This window comes from Montipora foliosa, chromosome 13 (assembly GCF_036669935.1).
Source record: "Montipora foliosa isolate CH-2021 chromosome 13, ASM3666993v2, whole genome shotgun sequence".
Lineage (NCBI taxonomy): Eukaryota > Metazoa > Cnidaria > Anthozoa > Scleractinia > Acroporidae > Montipora > Montipora foliosa.
In genome coordinates, this window is record NC_090881.1 from 14,023,989 (window position 1) to 14,043,988 (window position 20,000).

The 20,000-nt window shown below is 38.6% G+C and overlaps 1 protein-coding gene across 1 annotated transcript in view; it reads left to right on the top strand.

Moving 5' to 3' along the window:
- Positions 1 to 9,430: 9,430 nt before the first annotated feature.
- The window catches only part of LOC137981741 (uncharacterized), a 59,044-nt gene continuing 48,474 nt past the window's right edge, over positions 9,431 to 20,000 (top strand). Inside the window, exons 1-4 of the mRNA XM_068828799.1 lie at positions 9,431 to 9,491; positions 10,249 to 10,655; positions 11,480 to 11,504; positions 11,825 to 12,064. Of these exons, the coding sequence (XP_068684900.1) occupies positions 9,431 to 9,491; positions 10,249 to 10,655; positions 11,480 to 11,504; positions 11,825 to 12,064 (733 nt within the window). The remainder of the gene's footprint in view (positions 9,492 to 10,248; positions 10,656 to 11,479; positions 11,505 to 11,824; positions 12,065 to 20,000) is intronic.

Sequence of the window (20,000 nt, forward strand, 5' to 3'; positions counted from 1 at the left end):
GACGCTTTTTGTTTCATGGGTTCATTTAGATTATTCTTACAGTTAGTTAACCTGGCTTGAGCGTGCGATCCAATTGAAACCTATTACCTGGTTAGCGGTCAGCTAAAAAAAAAAAGCAGCTGACCTCGATGAGCTCTAAACTTGAGCCCGCGATATGGTCAAGTGATACTGGTGAGCGGATACCATGTTTTGACAAGTGTCAGTTGATCTTAACATGGATAGCCATTGCCAAAGATGTATACTGGAAACTGTATTGCCGCCGCGATGAGGTCTAAGCTCGAGCCCACGATATGGTCACGTGATACTGGTCACATTGGCTTACATGGGGAGGTGGACGGTCGCACGGTGGCCAAATCACAAATAGGTTACCATATTTTCTTACCCATGGCGCTTCGCGTACGCCTTCGGGGCGCATAGCTCCGCTGTTATTGTTATTTCCTAAAATCTCTGTCCTTTATTAGTCGAAACTGTTAGACATCTTTCAAAATTGGGCTCGAAACGTTCTTTCTTGAAATCTTAATATGCAGCCCCATATGCTCTGGACAAATCTAGTGCAATTTCTGGAGAAGCGACAGCGCTCGTGGAGAGACTTGCAAAAGGCTGGTCAGCATCGGCAAATGGATTAATCTGGTTTAAAAGCAATGGTGAAGTCTTGACCATTCCTTGCACATCTTTTAACTTTTTTTGAATATTGGATAAATGCAGAAGCACGTGACCTTGAAGTCTTTAACTTGCAACTCTTTTACTTGGAGCAAAGCTAGGGATTTTAGGACACCACTTTTATGCCCAAATATGGACAAAAATCATATCGAGCTACGTTACATCCAATAAGGAAATTTTTAAACCAGAAAAACGCCAGCACTGAACCAGAGTCCTGAACCATGACCCTCTGATAAATGTTTTAAAAAAAATATGGTGACCCATTGACGTCCGTACGTCCACCCCTCCATATATGCTAATGTGACCAGTATCATGCTAACAAAATCGTTACTTCCGGTAGTTGATACTTCCGGAAGCTTCTCACTACCAATGTTTTCATTAAGAGAGAGTTTTAAGTCACTGATATATAGCGTTTCTTTAATGTTACACTGCAAGTCGGACTTTCCAGTTGCGAGGATTTCAAAATGGTCCCATTTGAGGTTATGACCAGTAGAAATAGTATGGTCTGCAACAGCAGAAGCGTGGCTGACTTGTGTAAGAGCTTTGAAATGCTCGGACTTCCTGTCATGCAATCTTCTTTTTTTTTTGCCGATGTAGAAGGAATCACAGTCCCAACAACTGGCTTTGTATACTATTTTAGATCTTCGAGAACGACTGAAACGATCTTTGTAAGCTAAGGAAAAAAAGACTAGTCACCAGTGCCTCGCTCTAGTTTTTTAAAATTTTGACTATCATCCTAGGTTGCAGCATACATCTTTGATATTGGACATCCATCTTTTGATTAATTGACACCTGCCAAAACTAGGTATCCGCCGACCAGTATCCCGTGACCATATCGGGGGCTCAATCTTAGAGCTCACCGAGGTCAGCTGTATTTTTTTAAGTTTACCGCTGACCAAGTACTGGTTTTCAATTGGATTGCAGGCTCAACCCAGGTTAACTCAACTGAACATAAGCGAGGCTTCATTTTTCGCGCGCTTTCATTGGCTCGACGAGGCAACACGGCCTTACTATATATCAACGAAAGTTCTTACACAGTCAACGCTTTTCGTGTTCAGGTGGAAAACGGTTTGAAAAATGTTTTCTTTCTGCATTTTTCGTGGATTTCCATCTAGTTTGACATATCATGATATCTGTGGTCCAAACTGATTGCTACGCAATTATTCAAGTCAAGCATCGGCGGTATGTAAACTTAAAGCTGAATGTTTACTTTGAATTTGCTTAGAGCTGCTTTTTTCTCTGTATTGCAATTTTTGGCATATCTTTAGAAGCTCTGATAAGGTTACATGATGCCCGTAGAACCTCATCCTCGGAGACCCAGGGGCAGTCAGTCGACACGGGACGTGAATCGGGACTGGTGTTTTACGCCTATGTTTAGAATCGGAAACGAAAGGACTGAGCGAAAGAGAACGACAGGAACAAAACAGAATACCAGTAATAGCTCATACTTAGCACACGAATTCTTTCCTTGGGCTCTAAACCATTTTTTTTTTTTACGGATGCGTTATTTAAAGTGGATGCGTATTTTAAAAGGTGGTGCAATCAGTTCTTCCTTTGTTCAGGAATAAAAATCGAATTTTTATTGTCAACTGGAATTAAATAACAATCATGTTTACTCTTTTGATCATAATAAAAAAGTTGATTTGTTTCTTTGTTTTGCTCTAGAATGCGAGCGAACAAGTGCTTTTTTAATCCGTTTGCCCAACTGGTTTTCGTTGAGCCTCGACAGTGACAAGAAACTTTCGCCCTTATGTTATAAACACATATTCGCAATGAGTTCTCTTAAAAATAAGGGGTAAATCTAGCTACAATCTCGGACAAAACTGTTGAGACAGTGAAACAAATTCACCTCCATTTTTACACACCCCTATTTACTCTCCCCTTTCCACTTCCCTTCCCCCCTCAGTCAATGTTGCTGAGTATTGTCCTATGTTCTACAGTATATTTCCAACCAAGATAAGGCAACATTGAGTTTGGGGGGAGGGCAAAGGGCAGCATTTAAGCGGCAAGTTTGGATAAGTTGTTGGTGAACCAAAAATGTCGCTTTCTCTTAACAGGTTTTGTCCGAGATTTTAGCTTGTGTTTTCAGACGTTTCTTTAAAGGGGGACTCTGACGAAAAAACACGATTTCTTAAAAAGTCTCAAATATCGCTTTTCAAATAATGAATTTAACTTACTTTCACCAACATTTCAATGTTATTACGTCGAAATACTTGTTTTTCATAGCATCCGCCATTATTGGTATGTCGCCTGCATGCTTATTCGAGAAAGCCTGGAGCGAGGACTTATGACGTCACTTACTCAACATATCGCTCGCTGCTACTTGAGTAAACAACGGAAAACATGTCAGAGAGCGAAGCTTCGTCTTTTATCGATCATGATTTATTGACTTCGGAGTTATCGTTTAACTTTGAAAAACATTCTGAGTCACTTACAAAAACGTGAATGATCTTGTTTTCAGAAATAAAGTGGAATAGAGTACATCATAGCCTGCGTAGCAAGCCTTACCGTAGGGTTTCCGCGCAAATTTCGATGTTTTGGCCGCGCGAAAATTGGGGCGAGAGCAAAAAAAGAAAGAGGGGGTAGGGGGATAGGAGAAAAGGAAACGCTTGCAGACAAACGCCTGGAATTTGAAAACCGCCTACTCGTTCTGTCACGCCTATCATAAATTGACCAATAAAATGTTTCGCCATCCGTAACGGAAGTGACCTTTCGGGGACACGTGCAGAACCAAAACAAACTTCACAAGATCCTTGACAAGATATTTCGAAATCAACACGCGTAAGGTGGAGGAATCTCAATGATGAGTCCGAGCGACCAATGCAGGCTTTGCAGTTGCAATTTCAAAGTTAAATTTGGCAATTTAAGCCAAACAATCTATATTTCAACAGAAAATCTATTCAATCTGTTGCGAAGGAAGGACTGTAAGGGACAAATTTTAGCACAAATTTGCCAGAAAGTTGGACTTGAGGTGGTTAAATGTGAGAAATATTCAAGTCGAGTTTGTAATCCTCGTGCTCGCAAGATTCGAAATCTTGGAACACTCTATTCATTCGTCAAGAAATCGATAGAAGGTGAAATTAGCAAGTCATCTCCAGCAAATAAGCGTTTGCTAGACACGCCAGAGGGAAGAAGTCCGATAGGGAAATCAATTCGGGTGTTTTCTCCAGTGACAAAAACAAACAATGAGAACTCTCCACGAAGAACTTTAAAATTTGCGCGAGAGTCTTCAAATATCACTTAGAGAAGGAAAATAGCGATAATCTCTACCAGCTTTTAACTATAGATAACCTTCCCGAAGGCGGCCTGAGAGCACCTGAAATGTTGCAAACAAGCCGCCGACATTGCTAGGTTTTCCCACACAATTTTCTGTTCGGTGGTGTAATTAACACCTTGTTCTTGGCGCTTGTGCATGGAAGAAAGTGATGTTAAATTTAAAGGAACAGCTATAAATAGTGTCGAACTTGCTTCTCCAATGATGTCAAGGCTTTAAATCCCAAAGCGTCGGCATTACACTACAGGATCTCAACAGTATTGGTCCACAGGGGTGCAAAATTAAGCACAATGATCTCGCAAGATTAAATCGTTTAGGAGTCTGTTTGCCAGCTAGCCGTAATCACCATTAAAGTCTTCCTTGATTTGATCATTCGCAATACTTTGGAGAGGACTAATAATTGATACGTAAGCATTGTTTTTCGCAAGAAATGAGGCTTTTCCCGAAACCAGTGGGAGAACAGCAAGCAAATCTCCCCCTTGGAGAAGCTATTTAATACATCGAAATTCGTTGTTCTCCTCTCAAGCCACCGCTAAATCCCTCATCGACATCGGAGCTAACTGCTTGATGTATTATTTCTTGAAAACAAGACCTCTCCGCCATTTAGCCTACGTAGTGAGCGATTTCAGCGAGCAAAAAGTGAAAATCAGTCCACCGAAAGGTCCGAAAGCGTTACTTTCTCTAATTCATTCGCTTGCTACGAGCAATACATTATTTTGACATGAGGCACTGAGAGGTGTCAATCAAAAAAATCCGAACCGCGCCAATCAGGAACGGGAGTTTTCAAAATCGAAGGGGGTTGTCTGCAAGCGTTTCCTTCTCCTTTACTCCCCTCCCACCTCGATTTTTTTTTTTTTTTTTTGCGCTCGCCCTATTCTCGCGCGGCCGAAAAAAGAGTTCGCTCCTTGCCAGCTGAAAACGCTTGCTATACAGGTTAAGTACATCAACCTTGAACTGACAAAGTTGTTTTTATGGCTTCTAATTTTAGCATGATTCCTATTCGCTGGCTATTGACAGTTGATTCTGAAATGACATTTTTTTTCCTTTTCCATTCGCTCGGTGAGGGTGTGCTTGTTTTCTTCTAAAACTCATTCGGTGATGGGCTCCTGGTTCAAGAAAAAATTATTGCCAAACTGATGAATTGCAAAGTAGATTTCACTGGAAAAACCGATGTTGCACTCATCGCTTCATGATTCATGCGACATCGGTTTTTAGCGTAAAATTTACCGTGGAATTCACTAGTTACGCAATGAATTTCTATAAAGAAGAAAGGAACGAAAATGATTTAATTATTAAAGCAGCAACCGGAAACATCAAAAGACAGACAATTCGAAACCTTTTATTTTCACAAACCCTACAGGCAGTAATAACAAATAACAGGGAGTTCCGCTTTTAGGCTAGGCTAAATCTATATATAAATCTATATCTATATACTTCTTTAGTGGCCCGTTAGTAGTGCACTGGGGACCCAGATATTTTTGAAAGCGTTTGAATGGAGGTTTGAGTGGTGGATTTCTCGATAACCTGATCATGGTTTTCTTTGTTCAGGCGTTCTGCAAGTGTGCCGATGACTTCTATGGTTTTCTTGATCTGGTCTGTGTTTCGAGGGTGTACTAAAGGTGGGCCACTTTATTAGGTCCATTAATCAGCGAACCGTGCTAGTCCAAGAGTCTCTCCGGGAGTTCACCCGCTGACCAAAAAGTCTAAGGACTCTGGGTAAGTGAGCGCTGTCTATTCGATCATGGAAGGAATGTAGTTCAGAGTTATTGTTTCCTAGATCATTTTGCGATATTAAGGTAAGTTGACATAAAGTAGTTGTTTTGAAACACAATTTCAACAATCACTTGACGTATAGCCACCGGTTTAGGTGACGTTTGAGTGTCTCAAAAGACTATGCTCCTTTGGTTCTTTTCGCCCGCGCTTATCAACATTTGCATATTTTCGCCGGCCGTTAGGCTAGTGAGAGAAACTAAGGGGTGGTGAATGGTAAATGCAAGACTTTGCGAGACGGCGAGACCAGCGTTTTTTGTTTTGCGAGCCCGCGACATTTTGACTTTTTAGATTGCGAGACCGAGACTTCAAAGTGTTTGACACCTTCATTTTAAAAACGAGACTGCGAGACGCACATAACCGCTCAAAAAACGAGACTGCGAGACCCGTGAAATTGGACTAAAATTTTGCGAGACCCAGAGTTTTTGATGAACCATTCGCCACCCCTAAACTAGTTTAATTCAGTGCTAAAAAGAATCAAATTTTAAAACAATAAGTTCACTGCAGTATTGAGAACATTTTTTTTTTCAATATACTACAGATTAAAGACAGCAGATTGCAGACTGGGTATTTAATGAAATTTAATAGTTATGTTTTACTTCCCGTCAAATATATTGGGCTAAATTTTCAATGTTCTCGATAGCTTTTCCGAGAACCCCAGTCGAGGGAAGGGACATTTTTAACACTTTACCTTGAGGATTGCTTTTCAGAGGAAAAAATGTTAATTGATGCACAATATTTTAGCCTCCAGAAGAATTTTAGAGTGCAAACCAACCAAAACATCTAGAATTTTCTTTCCAATTACGCAAATACAAAGTTGTTAATCTTTTAAGAGAAGCGGCCGCATGGAAATAAAACTAACAAAGCACGTGCTGTCGGCTAAAAGTGATCTTCACGCATTATTCTTTATCAACAGTTATCGAAGGGGCAACGTTGAGTTATAGATAAAGCAGAGAGACGATTAGGTATAAGATATAGATTGTCGGAACTACAGACATGCAGACCGACAACAAAAAAGCCCATTTGTCAAATACGTATTGATGATATTTGATAACAACAGACAGATACTTACGATGGTGTCACGCGCGTAAATCGCCTAACCAAAATCACGAAAAATATGAAATCTCGACATTTGGTCCCTTGATTATTTTGAATTCTTTCCGAAAAAATAACCAGATTATTAAAAGCATGTAAAAGCTTTCTTCCGACTTTTCTAATTCCTAGTACCTTAGCTGATTGTGAACATCTGCAAGAGAGCGAACCAAAGAAAAAAAAATGTTTTCCGCTGGGCTTCTGATAGGATGAGGACAAAAAACTAAAGATTGTGCGGATATTTTTGGCTATATTAAAAATGTGTTGATTATGCGGGAATTGCAACGAAAATAAAACAATTTAAAAAACTAATAATTAGGCTCGTCCAATGTATTTACATGCTTATAGTAAATCAGGAATCGAAATTGCGACCAATGAGCCACTGAATTTTTTTTTTTTTCTTGCCTTTGCGATTAAAATATCTGGAGGAGTGGCCAAATTGCGACCAGCTTTCGCCGTTGAAAAAGAAAAAGGTTAAAAGTTGGCATTTTGCCTCAGCTTTTGCTAAAATAAATAAACCGATTAAAATTTATTTTGTTTCTCGTCCTGAATTTTGTTTCAATTTGGACATATAGAGAAAATTGTAATGTGGTTGGACCACGATCTATTCCCCCGATCATTCACCACTTTCTTCCTATTTTCACTACGATTACAAATGATACAATTTAATTTGCGACTATAACTTGCGACTGAATTTTCATATATCTTGTAGTTGCGACAAGATATATATTTTTTTTTCGATCCCAGGGTATGTTATGAAATTTTAATTTACAACACGGTTGAACTAGTGTCCAGGCTTATTCAGAAAAATGCGTGGAAACTACTTACGACCTTTCCTCTTGCGAACGGAACGGCATGTTGACTTCAATGTTCAGGAAAAATAAACTTTTCAAAATAGTCAATCTCTTTGGCTTTTAAGTTTGTGAGGATGGTAAGCTGCTGCTTTATCTCTAATATCAGACATTTCTCGTGTTTTATTCGGAGGATGCGGATTTTAGGGAGTTACCGGATCCGCATCGCCGCATCCTATGATATGCCATGTTTTGATGAATAATTTTCCTTTAATTCAAGATTTAAAAGATTAAAAAAGTCAGCACTCAATCCTAATCCGATTACAAAAGTAAAAGCGTGCACAGACTGGAGATCAGTTTGCTTTTTGCCCTATCCACGATTGCAAATGGCAAATCTATTTCCGACCACTTTTCTTAAGGTGGCTGGAACCAGTTTCACCACTTTAAAGTGCTGCTATGATCAAATTTTTATCCCTTGAAGTTTTAGGTTTCACTGTTGATTTCAGAAGAGTGCTCTAGAGATAAGGAGCGGTAGTCTACTCAATATGAGTACATATGGATTTTAATACAGTTCTGTCTCGTAGCCCAACAAACGTTGATCCACTCTTCAGTTAAGTTCTATACACACTGAAGCATCCTTAAGGCTTACATCACTTATCAACATAATCACGCGACATTGTTTGTCCGTTATCGCGAGAGAGCATTTTGCGTCGCCATTTGGGGATTCGTTATAATAAAATATTTCTCTTCGATACATGAATTACATCGTTTACTGAGATTTGAATACGCTCTGGCTTTTGCGAGGATCTTATAGGACACTGTATATTCTTCGTTCTTTTTCTTGGGAATTGAAGAAAAAGAACGAAGAATCTACAGTGTCCTGGAAGATCCTCGCAAAAGCCAGAGCGTGTGGCTTTAAACCTCTAGAATAGAACTTCCTTACGTATCACAGAGAAAATAACGTTTAAACAAAATAATACTTTTTTGACATTTAAGGAACATTAAATTGGTGTTAATTTTCATTATCATATCATAAAGACTGGCCAAATAAGAACGTTTTAAAAAACTGACATCTTGGATTAAAGCGTGTCTTTCACCGATGGCGTGATCAGTGCATTTACAATACATACTTAATTGACCACTCCATGTATGGGGTTATGGGGTTTTCAGGGTCAATGAAACACAGTCAACGAACACAACAACAACTGTTAAGAATCCCAACTGGCCGAAGGCAAACCAGTCGGCTATTTACAAGCGAGGCCGGGAAGTTGAACCAGGGACTACCAGGACAAGGAGTCTTCACAAGGAGTCTTGAACCCGGGAACTCCGGATCTCAAGGGAAGCGTCCCAACCACTGGGCCGCACTGTTTCCTGTCTTTCTTGTCTAAAGCTTATCTACATTGATTGGGGGGTTGCCACGGACCTTTGGCTTGCTGGTGCCATTCGCGGGTCAAAATAAAACCGAGTAAAGTTTTCACTATATATCTCTTCTAGTCAGCCCAACCAGGGAGAAGGAAGCTACGTCTTATCATTGTCCATGTCCATACCGTTTGTATCTGAAACAATAAGAAAACAAAATATTGTTTTCTAACTAGAATTCCATTTTCGACGATGAAACTGTTGTTTGGACAACTTTCAAGTTGTAAACTTGTCATTATGCTTGGACGTTAACGTTTGTATCCATTGTATTAACAAGTTTCCAACATTGCAAATTTTGATTGCAGCAGCCATCGGTTGCAGCTCGTATCTGATTTGTACATACATCTGTGCAGAAAGAACCAAGGACTAGCTCATTCCTAAAGGGACAAAAACCCAACAGGGCCTTAACGTCATCCCAGACGAGATGATTCGAGGTGTTTTCCATTACATCAACTTTACATACAGTTTGCTGATTCCTTTGTTTTGTAAGTACAGTTAATTACGATCACTGCTCCAAAGTCGTTGTTATATTCAAGTGATGCTTGAACAGATGTTTTTCGTATGTTTTTAAAATTATTTAAACTTTAAACCAGAAAACGTCTTATGCCATACAATACATACTCAATTGACCACTTCCCATAGAAGCTTTTCAGGGCCAATGAAACACAATCAACGAAACAACAGAACACAACAACAACTGTTAAGAATCCCAATGGGCAGGAGACAACCCAGTGGGCAATTTACAAGTGCGCCTAGAAAGTTGAATAAGGGACTACCGGAAACAAATTCAACGAGCCGTCAGAACGAGTCTAGAACCCGGGAACTCCGGGTGTCACGGCAAGCACCCTAACCACTGGGTCGCAGGGCCTCCTCCTTGAATCTAGCATATCTGTGAATCTAGAATATTTGTGCCAAACAAACAAGAGGGAAAACAATAGATGATAAGCAAAGGATCTCTTTAATTCCTTAATTTGGACACCTTTCAGTGCACAATTTTTGCGATTTAGGAAAACGTTCACTCACAGTCGCCAAAAAAGATCAGAAGTAATGCGCTTCAAAAACAACGCAGAAACGTTCTTTTCTCTTATAAGCCAACGTAAAATCGTTGTTGAATATGGTGCGACTAATTTCTGTCTTCGGAGGGAATATGATACAATTTTTATTTGCCTCTGACGCTGTGAAACGCCTTGAAACCTTGCTTTTATGCTGTGACACGCCCTGAAACCTTGCTTTTATTTTCAGTTTTTGATTTTTTACACGGATTACAATTTGGGAGCCAACCCAACGAAACCACTGTTGCTTTCATTGGATCTAACGTAACGTTGACATGGAATTTGATTCTTACTGCTGAGGAAAAGAAAGAGGACTTGGAGGTGTGGTTCGGTACGTGGAATAAGAATTATCACTTCATAGACTTATTTCTTAAAAAATTCACCCTGAATTCAAGTGGAACTACGAATGATCAGACAGCCAAGAGCTCATTGGCATGGCGCTGGTTTTGGGCGGGTGATATTTCTCGAGATTACAATTTCGCTTACCAACTTACAAATGTTCAGCCCAGTGATGCAGGAGATTACGGGATCCGGGTGCGCGTCGATCTTTTTCCTCCACCGACTGAGGAACTAGGACCGTTCTCTCTTGTAGTTAAGGTGAGGAAACCTTCTTGTTTAGGACATAACGTTCTTTGATTATCGAGCATTTCTGTGATTATCAAGCAGTTGCAGACAACCTCGAAACAGATCCAATCTTGAAAGTCCCTTTTGAACCTGGACATTTTATAAGCTTCTTTGTACGCAAAATTGTTTACCTTAAAATTACCTCATATTTGCAGGAAAAAGAAACGTTTCTTCCTTTTATTCTCTTTAAATGCAACTTTTCGGTTATGAATTCCCTGAACCTCCAAAAACACCCTCAGGTGTTTCTGTTAATAGCTTTCTCACAGAATTTCGATTTGCTTTGACATGCTAGTTACTCCTCAAGGTTGTACAAAACGTGAAATGTTTGCATTTTTTTCCTAAATGCCAAAAAGAGCATTTATTGGCAAAGGTGGCAAAGGGAAAACCGGTGACATTTCTTCTATTACTTTCCATACGAACAGAAATCCCAGGTGAAGAAAAAATTTCTGGAATCAAATTTCTGAAACTCATTTTGTACACCTGGCGAGGTTCATATATGACGTTTGAAACATGCGAACAACAAGAGCCATTTTATGTGCGTTTCACTTTTTGAATTATTAAATCTCTGTATGATCTTTTCTTGTTTGTCACAAATATCTAACAGTTTCTAGATTTATAATGTATATATTGTTTACATTGCTTCACTCACAAACAAAACCCAACAATACTCAAATATATCAAATAGGAAAGGGGGTAGAGGAAGCAAGGGAGAGAGAGGGCAAAGCATGAAGCAGTCCGTGATTTATATCAAAGCCAAGTATTGTTTTCGTAGTTTATTTTGTTCCATTTTTCCACAGGATCCTCCGCCCACGCCGACACCAGGTGACAGTATGGATTCCTTTTTTTTTTTTAAACTTAACTTGTAGTCAAATCGGATAAAATCAGTAGAGACCTAAATATGGGGGAGTGAGGCCTAAACCACAGCATCCAGTTCTTGCAGGTCATTTGTACGCAGATTCACATCCCGGGAGGGTAGAGAAAAAAAAATCAAATAAAAAACTGCACTCTCAAGGCAGACACCTATTAGTCCAGGACTTTGAAACCTCCGAAGGAATACTGCTAGTTTATGCTTTAGAAATGTGATGATTTTGTGCCGGACAATGACATGGATGTCTAAAACACTGTTTTAATTCTATATTCAGATCCTCGAAATATCACAATGGAAGTGGTGGAAGGTGACAATGTAAACATCACTTGTCGCATAGTCTTTGACGGAACGCCAGTTGTTATTTGGTTGAAGGACAACATTCCCGTACTAACAGTACGTGACGTGGTCCTTGTCATTGAAAGTGTGAACAGAGCTCAGTCAGGAAATTACGCATGCTTTTCAGTCAGCCATGATGAGAACAAGACGTCTGCGATCACTGCTGTCAATGTGTTGTGTGAGTACTTCTTCAAGTCAATCTTAAAAACAGATCAAAAGATCGGAAATGCCACTAAAAAGGCGAGCGCCCTAACCACTGGGCTTCATGCACTACTTTCTGAACATAGTTACAAGTAAAACATGTAAATAATGATTCACGTTGACATATTTTTGTTATCAAAACAAAACGACATCATCACTGTCAAATTTCATTGAGATAATCCTTACCCAAACCTGGAATTGGTTGTTACATTAATTCAAGAGAAATAAAGGGGATTGTTCATCACTTGGGTTGGAAATGCCAAGGAAGGTCTCTATGTTTCTTCAATTCGTTCAGCCTTTCACTTTCTTTAGCGCTGTAGTTTCGAGAAAATGACCAATTTACTTTCCAAAGCATATAACCCTAATGCCATAGCTCATTTTTTTTAAATCCATAAAAAAAATATATACTAAATAAATAAAAAATAAAAAAAAGGAAATATCAAACGGTAAAAAGGAAAAATAACAAAGATAAAATCCGACGTTTCGGACTAGTCATGATTTCGGTACCCAGGAAAAATCATATCAGATAATGCAAATTACAGGATTTAAAGCGATTTTTGGCGCGAAGAATTAACAAAGGTGTGAAGATTATAAAAATACTTTCGCACGGATGAAGTCAAATTGCACCTTGAGATTTGGCTGTAAAGCTCTTATTCTCGAAATATCACGATGGAAGTGGTAGAAGGCGACAATGTAAACATCACTTGTCGCCTAGCCTTTGGCGGAACGCCAGTTGTTGTTTCGTTGAAGGACGACATTCCCATACAAACAGTGCGTGACGCGGTCCTTGTCATTGAAAGTGTGAACAGATCTCAGTCAAGCAATTACGCATGCGTTTCAGTGAGCCATAACTAAAACAAGACTTCCGCGATCCATACGGTCAATGTGTTGTGTGAGTACTTCTTCAAGTCAATCTTTAAAACACGTCAAAAGATAGGAATGCGCAAAAATATCCTTGCATCTCACGTACTTAATTTTGCAAGTTTTATCGGTATAATTTGATGAATTCCTCACTGGCATTCCTGTTTCATGGTGAATCGAAGTTCGAAACCTCGAGAAAATATCATTTGACACACAAATAGCATTAATCAGTTACTCCATCTATGACGAAATCAAGATCCATTTTAATCTTGACTGGATTCAGTGCTGGTGATCTAAGAAAATACGGCATGACAATCAGCTGACCAACGATTTTGTGGGAAATAAGTGTAACGCTCGAGAGAAAAAAGAAACATAGTATTAAGTTGAGGTTGTTTTTCATAGTTTACAACGAGGCTTTTTGCCTGCGTGGTGGTTTTCTTCCTTCAACATACCTAACGACCACTCCTCACAGGGGCTTTTCAGCAGCGTTTCAATTCACTGGCAATGAAACGAAATCAATGAAACAACAGAAGAGAACAAGAACGTTTTGAGAGATCATCCCAGTTTGCCGGAGGCAAACCAGTTGGCTATTTTCAAGTGCAGCCCAGAAGTTGGTTGAACATCAAATTCAACCAGTGGTCCGGGTCTTGAACCTGGGATCTCCGGATCTCAAGACAAGCACCCTAATCACTGGGCCACATAGCCTACCTCCTCAACATAGTTACCAATAAAACGCGCAAATTACGATTTACCTTGACTTAGGTTTTTTTCATTAAAATGAAACGACGTCATCAGCGTAAAATTTCATCGTGGCAATACTTACCCAAACCTACAATTGGGTGAAACATAAATTCAAGGCAAATTAAGGTGACTGTTCCCAAACTAGGTTGGAGATGCCAAGGACGGTCTCTGTGTTTCTTGAATTCGTTCAGCCTTTCTTTTTCTTTAGCCTTTTAGTTTCGAGAATAGGACAGTTTACTTTCCAAAGCATTTAACACTCATGCTTCGGTTCAGTTTTCTTTGCAATTCATTACAAAAATAATAATAATGAGAAGAATGAACTATCAAACAAAGAATCGATGCCTTTGTTGAAAGATCCCAATGAAATACCCAATAAAATACCTACACTCTTTTATTTTTTTAATAAGAATATTGTCTTTCCTGCCAAGGTTGAATATTTTTATTTGTTTGCCGATTTTAAGCTAAGAATACTCTTGTGCATATTCTTAGATTACAGCGTATGACATTTCGAGTTTAGAATATATTTGGGGTATCAATTTCAATAGTTTGGTGTCTGGATCTGTATCGTGTTACATTGCGCACATGCTCCGTCGCTTTTGATGTCGTCGTGTCTGACGACACTCGGCCGATTCGGCTTTAAAAGAAACAATACTTCACTCTTTGGAAAAAGAAAGAATTTTATACTGTTTAGTTAAAAACATTGAATTGTATTGTCTTTACAAATTTGCACCAAACAAAATTATATCAATTTCCAAATCTCAGCCTCGGGTTTATTCTTAAAATAATCTTAAGATTCCGCAAATTTCAGGCTCGATATTCTCACAAATTTGATTATTATAATTTGAAACTAAAAAGAGTGTAATACCAAAAATGCCACTTGGTAAAATGTTGGTTTCTTTGCTTTCTTTAAAGACCTTTCATGAAAGAGAAACAATTCCTTGGGCCTAAGTGAGGGGAGTCAAATTTTTCGTAGCTGTGGTTCTTCATAGTTTCTCTTTTTTTTATTTTTAATTTATTTTTCAAGAATTTAATTAGATTTCATTCTTAGTTTCGAGCGAAAGAGTTCTCTTTTTTTTTTAATTTCCACTTACTCAAAAGGACGAAGCCGAATTGAGAGTTGGTCATAACAGCGACATTTAAGCGTTTGCGGATGAGATCCATAGTTGTAATGGTATGAACTTCATTTAAGACTTTTTTTCATTCATTCATTTATTTTCCCCATTTATTTAGAGAATTACAAGGTCTAAAAAGCTCACTACATGAAATAAACGGAGAAGGGCAACGATATAGGTAAATTAGTTAGATGCCCTTTAAATTAAGTTACATTTTATTTTAAGATAAAAGATAATTACAATAGGCGAAAGGAAAGGAGGAACACATAGTTAAGGGGTGCAGTAGTTAGTACTGAGCAAAATAATTCTGAAAAAGATATCTTTTAAATAAATGTTTATTTGACAAACTACGAATGAATAGAGGAATATCATTCCAATAATAACATCCAATAATTGTTGGGCAGAATTTCCTTATATTTGTTCTAAAGGAACTGAGATTTAGATACTGTAAGGATGTGCTTCGAGTAGTATACTTATGTTGCTCAGATACAAAAGATAGAGTAAGATTTGATGGTTTGTTATCTACGATAAGATCATAAAATAGTTGACAAGTTTTCAACTTCACAATATCAGGAAATTTAATTAGGCCAAGATTAACATAATGGGGAGTAATATGCTCACGAAGTGGTACCTCATTGATGATTCTTAAAGCTTTGTTTTGCAGCTTTACCACTTGAGATATGGCAGCTTCGTAGTTATTACCCCACAATACGCAGCCGTAAGTTAAATAAGGATATATAAGTGCATAATAGATACTTGTTAAAGATTTGTTGGGTACATGACGTTTTAATTTTGCAATAATATTTATGCTTTTACTGATTTTACTACTAATATAATCGATATGATGGTGCCATGATAGGGAACAATCAATAATTAATCCTAAGTAGTTAACACTGTGAGACTGTTCAAGATACTGATCCGCTAGTTTAAGAGGGGTGTATAAATTATAATTAAGTTTTTGCCGTGGTTGGAATACTATATATTTTGTCTTACTTAAATTTAAAGTCAGCTTATTTGAGCATAGCCAGTCGGGTAATTCAGAGTTTATTAGGTGTAGCAATGCATCGAAATCCCTACCAGTCGCAGCCAAGGAGGTATCATCGGCAAATAGTCTTAAGGAAAAATAATAAGTTGCATTTACTATATATCATTTATGTAAACTAAGAAAAGAAAAGGACCCAAGATCGACCCTTGTGGCACTCCTGAATTTACGGGAAGAAAACTAGACTCAGCTCCATTAACATACACTCTTTGCTTCCTTTTGATTAAATAGGACCTAAACCATTGGTTTTCAACATCTCTTATTCCATAAAAATTTAGTTTAGACAACAGAATCGAGTGATTGACTGTATCGAAAGCTTTACTTAGATCTAAAAATAGGGATACAGCATAACATCCTTCATCAAGGGCTAATGTTATCTCGTCTATTAAATCTACTAAACAGTCAGTTGTAGTGTTGTCAGATCTAAAACCGTATTGGTTAGGTATCAAGATATTTTCAATAGTAAAATAGAACGTTAATTGATTAAGAATGCATCTCTCAAATATTTTACTTAGTGCTGGAAGAACTGAGATAGGCCGGTAGTTATTACACAAAAGACGAGATCCTTGTTTGAAAATCGGGATGACTTTGGCAATTTTTAAACTGTCAGGATATATACCTTGTTCAAGTGTCAAGTTTATAATATATGTCAATGGTTTAAATATTTCCAGCGAACCGGAAGGTAACAGCAAAGGGTGGACCTTATCAACCCCAATTGATTTCCTAATATCAATATTTTCTAGCAATAAGAACACTTCAACTTCATTGACTTTATTAAAGTGAAACTTAGCCTTTAGGATATCGTAACTGGTTGCTGTAGATTTTTATTATCAACTTGTAAATTATCAATGTGAGAAGATGGACGCTTTTTATTAATTATTAGGTTAACGTTATCCCACATTTTCTTAGTATTAAGAGAGTCTTTAAAAACCCGACCATAATATAATGAGCGAGAAAGTTTGTTAATTGCCACAATTTTATTGCGGTAAATTCTATATTGATTATAATAACTAATGCAACGGGTTGTCAACCATTTTTTATACAAGTAATTTCTAAGTTTGATTGATTTCCGCAGACCTCGAGTTATCCAGGGTTTATTAGTCTTGCCTTTAATTTTGATCGATTTGAGTGGTGCATGTCGATTACTAATCTTATTAAAGGAATGTAGGAATCTGGTCAAACTTTCATTCGCATCATTAGACTTAAATACAGGCGACCAGTCTTCGCACCTCACTGCATCACAGAAAGCATTTTTATCAAACCTTTTAAAATCTCTAATTTCAATTATATCGGGAAAGGGGCTTAGTGTGGGATCATAAGAAAGAGTAAAAACAGGCAAATGGTCGGCTAATGTATCTCGACTGCAATGCTACCGCTCGAACTTGAAGATACGAAATTGGAGTGTATATGATCTATGCAACTTATTGTTGTCTCGATACTACGTGTAGCTTCAAATATCAAGGGATTAAAGCCTTCAGAATGAATCAGATTGAGGTATTCTTTTGCAATTGCGCTTCTAACAAGTGTGTTAATATTAATATCACCTAAAATTAGGCACTTTTGCTTAGACAAAAAAATGGCATGTAGAACATGTTCAAATTGCTCGAAAAATTCACGTTGAGATCTGCCAGGAGGATTATAAATAACGCCAATTAACAAGTCATTTGTCTCTACCCAGATATTTTCAATACAATCCATCTTTAAATCATTTCTCAGAGAATAATCAAAGCTTGATTTTAAGTATAATGCAACCCCGCCCCCAGTTGAAAACAAGCGATTGTCCATTAGCATGTTATAACCCTGAATATCAAAACAGTCTGTATCAACTTGAGGCGCACTCCACGTTTCTGAGCAAGCAATTAGATCGAACTGAATGAATATGGTATCTAAAAAAGTACATAGCTCATTATAATGTTTGTTTAAGCTTCTAATGTTAAGATGGAGAACCGACAGTTGCGGTCGGACTACACTAGAGAGTTCATTTAAGTCCTCAACAGTGTATATACCATGATCATTAAAAGACTGTATGTTCAAATCTGGGTCATTCGCATCACTATTCATCAGTCAATCTGAAATTAATCTATACGTTTTGTGGCTCAAGCTTGGAAATAACTATAAATTTCAACAAACCTGACCATAAAATAAGCATCTAGGTATTTCCATATATAGCTCCATCTATGTAAAGTTTCCCTCGATGATATCTCGGTTTTTTTCCACTTTCAAAAGCTACTTTCATCACATCCTTAAGCTTTTTCTTCTTTTCTCTGTCCTCCCAAATTAGATCTTCAGTCACCCAAACACCATCTTGGAGATCACGCTTCTTTTGAAGGACTCTCAACCTTTCCGGACGATAAAGAAACTTGCATATTATCGTTCTAGGTTTATTGTCACTTCGGGGACCAATTAGATGAGTCACGGATTTTTTGGCGACAGTCCTTGCTAGGAGATTCAGCAACATTATTGAAACGAAGATTATATTCCCGCGAATACCTCTCAAGGGACAGGAGTCGTTCATACAGGTCTTCAATTTACTTCGCATAATTGTTGACAGTGCATTCAACTTCATCTACTTGACATCTTGCATCGTGGAGCTCGCCCTTGAGTCCCTCTAGGCTTTCATTGAGAGTGTTAAACTTTTTGGATATTGCGTCCAACGCTACTTCATTCCCCCGAACTTTATCTTGTAGCTTCGAGATATCTTGCATAATCCTGCTTTGACCACTGCACAAGTTTGTCAGCGATTCACGTACAAACGCTTCAAAATCCTCCTCTAATGCTTCACAAGACTGCTTCGATTTTCCTCGCTTATTTCACGACATAGTAACACAAAATCACAACATACTATTAGGTAGGTATAAAAAGAAAAAGATTTAAGACTTCTATGCAGACAACGCCTTTAATTCACTCAATCGGAGAGTTCTCCACAATATCTCCTACCTATGCCCACCAATGGCCATCTATATTAGGAACTGTTACAGTGTACCCTCCCTTTTTTTTGTGCTCGGCGGAACCGAAATTTCATCATCAGAAGGAACTACACAGGGTGATCCCCTTGCAATGCCAGTTTATGCAATAGGCATAACTCCCCTTTTAGAACTGATAAAACCTCCTGCAACCGAAACCGATGTATCAATGAAGTATGTAGCCTTTGCAGATGATTTAGGGGGTACTGGGGACCTGATTACTCTGTGACGCTGGTGGGACAACATCGTGCTGTACGGTCTCAAGCTAGGATATAATCCAAATGCAGCAAAGTCATGGCTAGTTGTTAGGCCACACACCGAAGTATGCGCACGAGAGGCATTTGAGAGAACCAACATTAACATAACAACAGAAGGAAGAAAATATCTTGATGGTTTTATTGGGAGCGAGAGTGGCAGTGGCAAATACGCTGAGGAGCTAGTCAGCTGGTGGTGTGGACAGCTAAAAGTACTGTCGAAGATAGCGAAGACAGAACCACAAGCTGCTTATGCTGCGTTTGAGAGCTCGTTCAAACACAAACTGAATTATTATATTAGAACATTGCCCAACATCAAGCAATACCTCGGACAACTGGATGCACTTGTGGATCAAGTGTGTATCCCAGCAATAACAGATGGCCATATATGCTCTGCTGACGAACGACTCCTGCTCTCATTACCAGCAAAGAAAGGTGGCTTAGCCATTCCCATCTTCTCTGCTACTACGGACTCCGAGTTGTCAAGATCCAGAGCAGCCACAGAACAGCTGATAGAGCATATCAACAATCAAGATAGCACAGCACAGGTGGACAGCGAACTACTAAAGCACTCAAAACGAGACATCATAAAGGCAAGGGAGGAACACAGTGAGGCCATCCTAGAGCAACGTCGTGCGAAGATGAGCCCCGAATAACTGAGGGCAAATGACCTAGCCGTGCTGAAAGGCGCCTCTAGTTGGTTAACTACACTACCACTGAAGTCAGAAAACTACAACCTAAACAAGAGGGAATTCAACGATTCATTAAGTTTAAGGTACCGTTGGACACCACCGAAGTACCTCCCATCTGTATGTCCATGTGGCAAGAGATTCGATGTCGATCATGCGATTTCGTGTATGAAAGGTGGATTTGTCCATAGGAGGTATGACGAAGTGCGAGATTTGTTCGCATCGCTGCTCCAGGATGTATGCCATGATGT